This window comes from Triticum aestivum, chromosome 5B (genome assembly GCF_018294505.1).
Source record: "Triticum aestivum cultivar Chinese Spring chromosome 5B, IWGSC CS RefSeq v2.1, whole genome shotgun sequence".
NCBI lineage: Eukaryota > Viridiplantae > Streptophyta > Magnoliopsida > Poales > Poaceae > Triticum > Triticum aestivum.
Window position 1 is genome coordinate 609,645,150 of NC_057807.1, and position 10,169 is coordinate 609,655,318.

Here is a 10,169-nt window from a genome sequence, read left to right on the forward strand (position 1 = left end):
AAAAACCCCATATTTGTCTTTTTCGTGTAGCTCACGTTTTATTGTATGTCGACCTGAACATGTGCACACATGTACATTATGTATCTGGGTATATGTGTATTTATTTTCAGAATTTTTTGAAACTGAAATTTTTTAATTTTAAAGTTTTCAAATAACGGCCTTCATGAAGCTTCGTTTGGCATTTTCGATAACTAGTGGTATATACAGTATAAACGGAGCCAGGGAGAGATTGGGAGGGGGGAAAGTGGAGCATCGGACTGATGCTTGCTGTCGTCCGTTGCCTGCTCCAGCCTTCCAGCTCAGGCACCACCTGTCCGTTGCTCCGGGTTCCCGGTTCCCTGGCGCCTCCGCCGCACCCCCGTGAACGGTACTAATCTCCACCGCAGCAGCTACAAGTTGCACCAGTACCATAGCTCAGAGGACACTCACTCCCTCCACTAGCCACCACAGTGCACCACTCCATGCATGTATGACAGCCAAAACGCAATAAGAAACAGAGCTCATCGTCCTGCCCATCACTCACAACTTCCCTTGGCCTCTTCCATGTCTGCTGCCGCCGCAGCTCCCGTGACCGCGAGGTAAAATTCAGCTCATTTCTGTATGGTTTCTTGTCAAGCAGCTAGCTTTGGCCCCAAAGTGGTAGCTCAGCACGCCGGCTCTTGTTTATGTTTCTTTTCGCCAGTTGTTGAGCAAGTATATATTGTAATGCTGTCGCAAATCTTTCTGCAGCAGGCTTCTCTGCTAATGCCGGGCGGGGTAGGGATGCATGGGAGGAAGCAGTAGTCTAGTCTAGCACCAGCATCTTTGTGACTTGTGAGAGACTAATTTGGACGCCATTCTGCTTCTGCACATTGTTGGTGTCCGGTCACCACTCACCAGCACCTGTCCCTCAGGCGGCTTTGCCGCTTTACATCCAGCCCTCTGAATTCCCCTGTACCCGATCACCAAAGTTCCATTCGCAGCTGCCGGTACGTACAGTCCCCGATCACCAAAGCCGGAAAGCAATCGCCAAAGGAGATTGGCGTGTGCAGTACACATTCTTAATTTGATCAACTTTTTGCTCCGCCGGTTCTTGCTGATCGATCCAGCAGTGTCGCTGAAGGAATCGCCGTCTTCTTGGCCGGCAATGGCGGCGGCTGGCCCGAGCTGCTTGCTGGCGTTGGTGTTCTTGGCGGTGCTGCTCCCGGGGGGCGCGCCGCTGCTGCAGGCCTCCCAGACGTGGACTCTGCTCAAGGTGCAGCAGCTGCTGGGCCGGCCGCCGGCGCTCCGGCACTGGCGCCGCACCACCGACTTCTGCGGCGGCGGCGGCACCGTCGCCCCCTCCGCCTCCGTCGTCTGCTACGGGGACACCGTCACGCAGCTCCACGTCGCGGGCGGCGCCCAGGGCGCTCCGCCGCTCCCGCTTAACTTTTCCCTTGGTGCACTGGTCACCACGCTGTCCAGGCTCCCCGACCTCAAGGTGCTCACGCTCTCCGGCCTCGGCCTCTGGGGCCCCCTGCCGGGGAAGCTGGAGCGGCTCGCCGGGCTGGAGATCGTCAACATGAGCCGCAACTACCTCTACGGGCCCATCCCGAGGGGCCTCTCGCGGCTGCAGGGCCTGCAGACGCTCATCCTCGACGACAACATGATCGGCGGCGAGGTGCCGGGCTGGGTCGGCACCGCGCTGCCGGCGCTGGCCGTGCTCAGCCTGCGGAACAACTCGCTGGCCGGCGCCGTGCCGGAGTCGCTCGGGAAGGCGCCGTCGCTGCGCTCGCTCGTGCTCGCCTCCAACAACCTCTCCGGGAACCTCCCCGACATGCGCGGCCTCGCGAACCTCCAGGTGCTCGACGTCGGCGGCAACTCGCTCGGGCCGGCGTTCCCGAGGCTCGGGAGGAAGGTGGCGTCGGTGGTGCTGAGCCGGAACAAGTTCACCGGCGGCCTGCCCGCCGCCGAGCTCAGCTCCTTCTACCTGCTCGAGCATCTGGACGTGTCGCTGAACCGCTTCGTCGGGCCGTTCCCGCCGGCGCTGCTGTCCCTGCCGTCGCTCCAGTACCTGAGCATCGCCGGGAACAGGTTCACCGGGGCGCTCTCCGACAAGGTGCCCTGCGGCGACAACCTCCGGCTCGTCGACCTGTCGTCGAACCTCCTGATGGGGAGCGTGCCGGCCTGCTTGAGGCCGGGCGGGAAGCCGGTGGCGGTGGTGCTCTCGTCGGAGAACTGTCTGGACAGGGGCGACGGCTCGCAGCACCCGTCGCCGTTCTGCCAGAACCAGGCACTGGCCGTGGGGATAGTTCCTCGACACAATGAAAAGAAGAAAGTTAGCCGGCACGCGGGCTTCATCGCCGGCATCGTGATGGCGGTCGTCGTGGCTGTCTCGCTCGTCGGCGCCATGGCCTTCTTCGCCATCAAAAAAATGACCATGGAAGGGGCAAAGACGAGGCCCGCGGCGACATTGATGGAAGACCATACTTCTACTTCGAGTGCCTACCCTTCCAAGCTGTTCGCCGATGCACGTATGATCGATCTCTGAATTTCATCTTATGGCTTCTGAAATGAGTCAAAGAGACCCTGAATTTCATTTCTTGAAATCAAACTTGATGAAAAATCACTAACATTTGCTTCCCTTTTGGCATTTGGGACGACGAAAAAAAGGTTACATATCACAGACAGTGAAGCTAGGAGCTTTGGGGATCCCGCCATATAGATCATTTTCTTTGGTCGAACTCGAGGCGGCGACGAACAACTTTGCAAACTCTTGCCTGCTCGGGCAAGATTCTTATGGCGAGGTACAGCGTCGCCGATCTCTCCACTGAATTTTCTTCAGTCTGTTCTGAGTTGGGCAAGTGATGCCTGAAATTTTACCACGACTTGTTCTAGTTATGTAAATGACCATGATTCATTATGTCAGATGTATCTAGGGAAGCTAAGCAATGGTGCCTCAGTGACAATCAGGAGCCTAAAGGTTAAGAGGAACCAGAGCTCCCAAAGCTTCAACCGCCACATCGAAACCATATCTCGGCTCAGGCATCGGCACTTGGTCAGTGCTCTAGGGCACTGCTTTGAATACGATCTCGACGATTCCACCGTAACCCAACTCTACCTCGTTTTCGAGTATGTGCAAAACGGGAACTTGAGGAGCAGGATTTCGCGTAAGTTGTCGGTTCTTATCTCCTTCATAATTTCACTTGCTCTGGCAGTCCAATGGCTGAATGTTATGTTTCTTGTTTGAACTGTTCTTTACCAGAAGGAACCGAAGGACGGAAGCTTACCTGGGGGCAGAGGATATCGGCCGCCATCGGTGTCGCAAAGGGCATCCAGTTCTTGCATGGAGGGATCATACCTGGTCTATTCGGGAATAATCTGAGGATCAGCAACATTCTTCTAGACCAGAACCATGTCGCCAAAATCGGCAGCTACAATATTCCAATCCTAGGAGAGGCTGCAAAATCTGAGGTAATTCAGCAAAAGAACAACTTAGAGTTTAGTTTTTATGGCTATTGCTCACCAAAAATGTATGTTGTTTGTCAATCCAAGCAGGGAGGGGCTGGAAGCAGGCACCAAACTGACAGGTATCTACAAGGCTCAAGCTTCAAACGCTTATTTCATCCATGGCAGTTTCAACTGGCACAACTAATTTGTTCTGCAATGTCACTTTGCAGCACGATGCTCGGCGACAAGATCGACATATTTGATTTCGGGGTGATCCTGCTTGAGCTTGTGTCCGGAAAGCCGATCACATCCATATATGAGGTGGAGATCATGAAGGAACTGGTACGTATGATCGGTCACCTAGTTGTAGATGGTAGTGCACAACACAACACAGATACCTGAATCTTGATTGTGCTGCAGCTGCTGTGGGCAATGGCCGAGGAGGACAGGGCCAGGAGGAGGAGCTTCGTGGACCCCGCGGTGAGCAAGAGCTGTTCAGAGGAATCACTGAGGACCGTCATGGAGATCTGCCTGAGGTGCCTTGCCAAGGAGGCGGTGCACCGGCCGTCGGTCGAGGACGTGCTCTGGAACCTCCAGTTCGCCACCCAGGTGCAGGATGACTGGGAGGGGGAGATCCGGAGCGGCGACGGCTCCCCGGTGTCGTCGTCCCGGACCGCCAGGTCGTCTAGATTCAGCAGATAGATGATAATAAACCAGCTGTTTCTCCCGTCCAAAATCATCCAGCTCCCAGGAGGATGGATGAACATGCAGCTGCCGGTGATGAGTTATCCTCGAGGATGTGCACATAAGGAGGCTCCAACTACTATTGTTGTTTTTCTTCTCAGTGTAGAGCTCTTTTTCCCCTTTCAATCCCTCTCTTGTTTCTCCTCTTTTTTCCCTTTCGATCCCTCTCTTGTTTCTCTACCTGAAGCCTTCATCTCAGAAGTCCTCTCTATGCTAGTAATAATAATGTCGGGCAGGCATCTTTTCTTTCTCTACCAATGGCTCGAGAATTATGTCAATCAGTATAAAAACTTTCACTTTTGTAAGTCCTTTCAGACGGCTCAAAATAGGCTGTTTTGCACATTGTCTGAAATGTCTTCAAGGTCTTATAAAAGTGAACAGAGGGAGTAGCTCAAATACCATTTGTAGAACGCACCAAGGGTTTAAAGACTCGCAAGCAGCACCAACTTCTTAGCTATAACATAAAATCTTTACAATGGCTAACATGCCTTAGTTCACCAAACAGGTCACAAGCACTGAAAAAACAACAGGACATTAAGCACAGGGACACAACGGCCATGGGGTTTTCAATGTTTTAATTTGGTGGTACACACCAGCAAAGCCAGAAATGGCGACGTTCCTGGCGTCGCTTATTGCAGGATCTGGCGACGCTAGTCCGCTGTCCAGCTCTGCTCCACGACCTCACGAACCTTGCGGTTGTACTCGCGCTTGTTCTCGCTGTACATTCTGGCTGCTTCAGAGTTCGCAGGAGAATTCGGGTTCGGGTCGCACAGCAGGGACTGCAGAGCAAACCACGACATGAATAAGTAAACTAAGTAAAGTGTGTGGATTCAGGGACAGATGACCCATGGCGCCCCAGGCCAATACTTTAGTAAGCGAGGGAAATAATCTTTACATCCACAACAGAACAGGGTAACTTGCTATTTATGATCAAACTTTAGCAAGCTGTGTCACTGGTAACTACTCCCTCCGTTCCAAAATAGATGACCCAACTTTGTACTAACTTTAGCACAAAGTTGGGTCATCTATTTTGGAACGGAGGGAGTATTTATTTGTCGCATGTTACCTATAGGACAGGTGGTTGTTACACAATAAAAGTTGTCAATAAGATCTGGATCTGGCCTCAGTGACAGTACTGTGCAACTCATGCCAATCCACAAGTGAGCACTGTTCTTGTTTCTTCTATATTATTGTAGAAATGGAACAGGTTTTACTTCTGATAACAACAATACAGATTGTGCAAACTTAAGAGTAGTTGGTAGCTACCAATGGTTGGATGTGTAATGAAGTGAACAGCAACAAACAAAGCTAGCAAATTAATCTAATTATAGTAAGAGATGGCCTACAGAATACCTGGATAGAGGTCAATATCGCCGCAACATCATATATAGGGCTCCACTGGTTCTGTAGGATATCCAAGCAGATGCTTCCATCTGCATAAACTGGACAGATAATAGAAAACATTAAACCAATTTCCAACAGACCCTCAAGGCTTCAATCTCTGAGAACAGTTTAGTCATTTGAAGGAAGTAACCAAGTGATTGAATGAAAGTCATGAAGAGGACATACTGTTTGGGTGAAACATCCTTGAGACAAACCGAACAGTTGGTGGCTTGTTGGGGTAATCTTCTGTGAATTGCAGGGTCAGCTTGAACGTACCTATAATGTGTAACATAATAAATGTTAGCAAACTTATGACTACTTAAAACCACTAGTTTTTTCTCCAGACTACAGCAATGGAAAGACACGGTGAGGACCATATTTCACTGGTACCATGTATGTAGTTTCCTTGGATCATGAGCATAAGCTTGCCAAACTAAACTAAGTAGTTTGCGATCTTAACAAACCAAACCAAAGGGATAGGATCCAATGAACATCGAACTGGATCCAAAAAAATATTATCAGTTATCACAATTTCAGGGTGAGTTTAAGTCTTGCAGGCAACCGGAATTGGGTAGAAAGTAGACATTCCTGAATCAGATGATCATGTATTCTAGGCTTCTAGAGATGAAGTGACCTCGCCCAACAAAAATACAATGTGCCCCGATAAATTATGCCAGTTGTGCTACAAGAACTAATACCAATAATTAAATAAATCATACTCCAACATGCACAGGCAGGAATATAGACCCCATCTCAAACGAGGGCTCCCCAATCACCGCTCATATGATGGCTACACACGTACATGACGAACTCATGACTTAAGGCTAAGACTAAGGTAGTACATACTACTGCCTCTGTATCAAAATATATGACCTTTATTGACACTGTCATAGTGTCAAATAACGTCTTACATTTTGATACAGCGGGAGTACATAAAAATTACTAGCTGGCATACACCACAAATAAAAACTCCAGCAGATATAAGTAATGATAGTCGAGAAGACTAACCCACGCACACACACTCCATCACTATTATTTCAAGAGCCAAGAGCATGTTCTTTTATGGGCCATATGCTTATTACTGATTTCAGGTGTGCAGGTAGTATGCCAAACTGTAACGTACACTTTAAAGCAATGATAAGAAAAAAGCGCTTCTAAGCGTGCACTTAGGTGTGCTAGGCGACAACGAAATGCCTTGCCTTAACCGCTGCTAGGCGTGCGCTTAGGCCGGATAGGCACTACACAGAGGCAAGATTAGGAATTAACCTTGCTTGAAAATAGCTGCACTGTGCACATTACTAGACCAAATTTAACATCTGTAAAAGCATGTTTCTTGCTAACTTGTGAGAGGATGACACCCTTTAGCATTGAAGCAGCAATCAAACACGAGATGGAAGCCCTTTCTGTTTACGTTAAACAACAGGCATCACAGATGGTACAGCTTCCGGTTTCCTGCCGTAGCAGTGACGTAAACTGACTGGTAAACGACAGGCTTAGTTAGGCAGGTAGCTAATTTGGGGATATCAAAAGAGGAAGACGAAAATTTGTCACACGATTACAGATTATAAATAGGTCCAACTTCAGTACCAATTAACCAATCGCTATATCACAACAGGCAGCACTTTACATTTCCGTTAAACAACGGACATCACAGATGCTACAGCTTTCGGTTTCCTGTCGTCATACCAGTGACATAAACCGACCGGTAAACGACAGGCTTAGTTAGGCAGGTAGCTATTCTGGGGGCAAAAAGTGTACTTCCCATTAGCTCTACATCTACACCGTGTATATGAGAAACCAAACGAGAAAAACGACAATTTGTCGCACAATGATAGGTTACAAATAGGTCCAACAGCGGTACCAATTAACCAATCGCTAAATTGCAACAGGCAGCCCATTACGTTTCCGTTAAACAACAGACATTACAAATGCTACAGCTTTCGGCTTCCTGCCATACCAGCTACCAGTGACATAATCCGACCGGTAAACGACAGGCTTAGTTAGGCAGGTAGGTATTTGGGGGCAGAAAGTTATTGCACTTCCCATTAGCTTTACCTTGTATATGAGAAATCAAACGAGGAAGACGACAATTTCTCACAAGATTACAGATTACAAATAAGCTGTACTACCGTACCAATTAGCCAATCACTATATCACAACAGGCAGCCCGTGAAGTTCCCATTAAACAACGGTCATCATGGATGCTACAGCTTTCGGTTTCCTGCCATATCAGTGACGTAAACCGACCGGTAAACGACAGGCTTAGTTAGGCAGGTTGCTACTTTGGGGGGCAGAAAGTTGTTCTACTTCCCATTAGCTCTCCATCCACACCGTGTACATGAGAAATCAAACTAGAAAGACGACAATCTTTCGCGCGCGATTACAGACAGATCATAAATAGGTCCAGCCGCAGCGCCAATCAACCAATCAGTATAGTATCACACAGCAGGCAAACACTAGTAATCGAGCAGCTACACACACACGGATGAATGAATGAAACAAACTGAAACCTAAATCGGGAACCGGCTCACCTCCATCCCACGGCGTGTCATCCGGCCTGCAGAATCAACAACATCAGGGAACGATATCAGCACCACACATCAGCGACGCACCGAGCTATAACGGAAATCGCGGCTCCGCGAGATCCCCAAGCACCAAAACCTAGGGATGAACAGAAGAGAAAAGGGCGGGATTTGTGGTGTTACCCAAATATGACGGCGTTCCAGAGGGTGATGTTGTTGTCGTGCGGCGCGCCGCTGATGCCGGCGGGCGGGTCCTGCTGCAGGCGCTTGAAGTCGCGCATCAGGCGCTTCCTCGCCGGCGTCGACATCCCGGCCGATCCCTCGCTCCCGGCGCCCACGCGCGCGCGCGCTGTCCTGCCCTGCCCGGCGGCCGCCGCAGCGTCTCCCCTCCCTTCTCGCTGGGGTTCCCCGGGTGGCGGTGCGGTGCGGGGGTGAGCCGGAGGGAAGCTTCGTCGGTGCGGACGAGCGTGTGCGGGGGGGAGAAAAGGGGGGTGGTATAGAGGGGCGCGAGAGGAGCGTGACGTCCCTCGCCCCCCCTCGTGAGCCGTGGGCTCGCGTAGCCGCCACGCGCTGACGGTGTGGGACCAGCACACCGGGCCTGCCTGTCAGTGACGGTATGAGGTGGCAGCATGGGGAATGGGGATGAGGATGGCTGAATCTTGGCCCAAGTGGAAAGGCCGGGCCCAGCTGTCGGTGGCCTGTGATGGTGGGCGGGCGGTGGCTGGCTGGCTGGCTGGCTCAGATTCCGCGAATCGGACACGGGCGGCCGGCGTAGGCGGTGGGAAAGGTGGGCCTGTGGGGCCCGGAGAGCGTGGCGGCCAGCCGAGCCGAGGCCTCTGACATGTGAACAATTGAACATCCCATGTCCGATCGTCCACCGTTGGTTTCCGTTCCTGATCGGATCCTGGCCGTGCAGGAAGAAAGAATTCCATATTTTAACCTTTTTCAGAATCTGCTTTCTTTGCGAATAAAATCTGCTTCCTTCTTAGCCCTACAAAAGTTTTTTTTCTCCTTTTTTGACACTCAATCTTCACTGTTACTTGAGTTTGTTTGTTTTTTGAGCAACCACTGTTACTTGAGTGCTATGGGTGGTTGTGGGAAAACGGAATTTCCTATTTGCCGCTCGTTGCGTCAAACTGCCGGCACTTCGCACAGGTGAGCGACCGAGCAGCGACGCAACGGGCCGGCCCGTTCCAGCGCTCCCGTTTTCCGGTTTTCAGCTGATTTTTTCCGGTTTTGGGAATCTTCTAGAAGGTTCTTGAATCGGTTTTTTATTTTCCTTTCTTTTTCTATTTCTGTTTCTTTTTTTATTTTTTTTATTTTTTGTTTTTCATGTTTATGTTTTCTTTTTCAAAAAAATGTTCGTCTTTTTTGGAAAATGTTTGCACTTTTACAAAAATGTTCAGAACTTGAAAACAATTCATGTTTTCAAATTTTGTTCACAAATTCAAAAACTGTATGCATTTTTCAAAAATTGTTCGGAATTTTCAAAAAAAATATGTGTTAACAAAATTGTTAAGAATATTTTTGTTCAACCTTTTGACAACTTTTAAAAAAATGTTCGGGATTTCAAAAAGTGTTTCGGTTTCAAAAATTGTTCGCAATTTTAAAAAAAGTTCGGTATATTCAATACTTTGTTCGGTCCCAAAAAAGATGTTCAAATTTTTTTGTTCAGGTTTCAAAAAACATTTCATTATTTTCAAAAAATGTACAACATTTTGTTTGTGTTTCCAAAATTTGTTCGGAGTTTTAAATTTTGTTTGTGATTTTCAAAAAATGTTCACATTTCCAAGTTTGTTCATTTTTTCAAAAAAAATTGGGATTTCACATTTGTTCCCATTTTTCAAAAGTTTTTCGTGTTTTTTTTATAATTTGTTTGTGTTTTCAAAAAATTGTTCACAGATTCAATAAATGGTCAGCTTTTCAACTTTTTGTTCAGAAATTTCAAAAAATGTTCCTGTTCTTAAAATTGTTCATGTATTCAAAAAATTTGTTTGGAGTTTCAAAATTTGTTCGCGTTGTTTAACAAATGTTCAAACTTTGAAACATTACTTACCTTAAAATTTGTTCTCAACATTCAAAAAATGTCCGTGGTTGAAAAAATAGTTGGCG

General features: G+C 48.6%; 2 protein-coding genes across 7 annotated transcripts; one reads left to right on the forward strand and one right to left on the reverse strand.

Annotated features, from left to right (window-relative positions):
- The first annotated feature begins 260 nt into the window (after positions 1-260).
- On the forward strand, positions 261-4,406 carry LOC123113613 (probable inactive leucine-rich repeat receptor-like protein kinase At3g03770). Of its 6 annotated transcripts, none has more exons than XM_044534908.1 (9): positions 268-578; positions 730-968; positions 1,089-2,492; positions 2,632-2,765; positions 2,888-3,128; positions 3,224-3,432; positions 3,517-3,548; positions 3,639-3,750; positions 3,829-4,406. In XM_044534908.1, the coding sequence occupies exons 3-9, from the start codon at positions 1,127-1,129 to the stop codon at positions 4,108-4,110; spliced, it is 2,376 nt and encodes a 791-aa protein (XP_044390843.1). In that variant the 5' UTR covers positions 268-578; positions 730-968; positions 1,089-1,126; the 3' UTR covers positions 4,111-4,406. The 6 variants fall into 6 exon arrangements, 5 of the variants coding, with proteins under 5 accessions (XP_044390843.1, XP_044390842.1, XP_044390844.1 ...); XM_044534907.1 differs by having other exon boundaries at positions 1,092-2,492; XM_044534909.1 differs by having other exon boundaries at positions 733-968; positions 1,092-2,492.
- Positions 4,407-4,573: 167 nt separating this feature from the next.
- LOC123113614 (ubiquitin-conjugating enzyme E2 2-like) lies at positions 4,574-8,571 on the reverse strand. Its single transcript, XM_044534910.1, has 5 exons — positions 8,241-8,571; positions 8,067-8,092; positions 5,722-5,811; positions 5,506-5,594; positions 4,574-4,931 (listed from the first exon to the last, which is right to left on the reverse strand). Exons 1-5 carry the CDS (start codon positions 8,363-8,365, stop codon positions 4,803-4,805), a joined length of 459 nt encoding a protein of 152 aa, XP_044390845.1. The 5' UTR covers positions 8,366-8,571; the 3' UTR covers positions 4,574-4,802.
- Between the last annotated feature and the right edge of the window lie 1,598 nt (positions 8,572-10,169).

What these genes read in the sequence shown, in the direction of transcription:
- LOC123113614 (XM_044534910.1), bottom strand. Translation starts at nt 8,365, where the DNA reads ATGTCGACGCCGGCGAGGAAGCGCCTGATGCGCGACTTCAAGCGCCTG. An exon ending in TGACACGCCGTGGGATGGAG is followed by an intron (nt 5,812 to 8,066) that starts GTGAGCCGGTTC and finishes TACACATTATAG; the next exon opens with GTACGTTCAAGCTGACCCTG. An exon ending in AAGGATGTTTCACCCAAACA is followed by an intron (nt 5,595 to 5,721) that starts GTATGTCCTCTT and finishes TTATCTGTCCAG; the next exon opens with TTTATGCAGATGGAAGCATC.
- LOC123113613 (XM_044534904.1), top strand. Translation starts at nt 1,127, where the DNA reads ATGGCGGCGGCTGGCCCGAGCTGCTTGCTGGCGTTGGTGTTCTTGGCG. An exon ending in GGCAAGATTCTTATGGCGAG is followed by an intron (nt 2,766 to 2,887) that starts GTACAGCGTCGC and finishes TCATTATGTCAG; the next exon opens with ATGTATCTAGGGAAGCTAAG. An exon ending in AGCAGGCACCAAACTGACAG is followed by an intron (nt 3,549 to 3,638) that starts GTATCTACAAGG and finishes GTCACTTTGCAG; the next exon opens with CACGATGCTCGGCGACAAGA.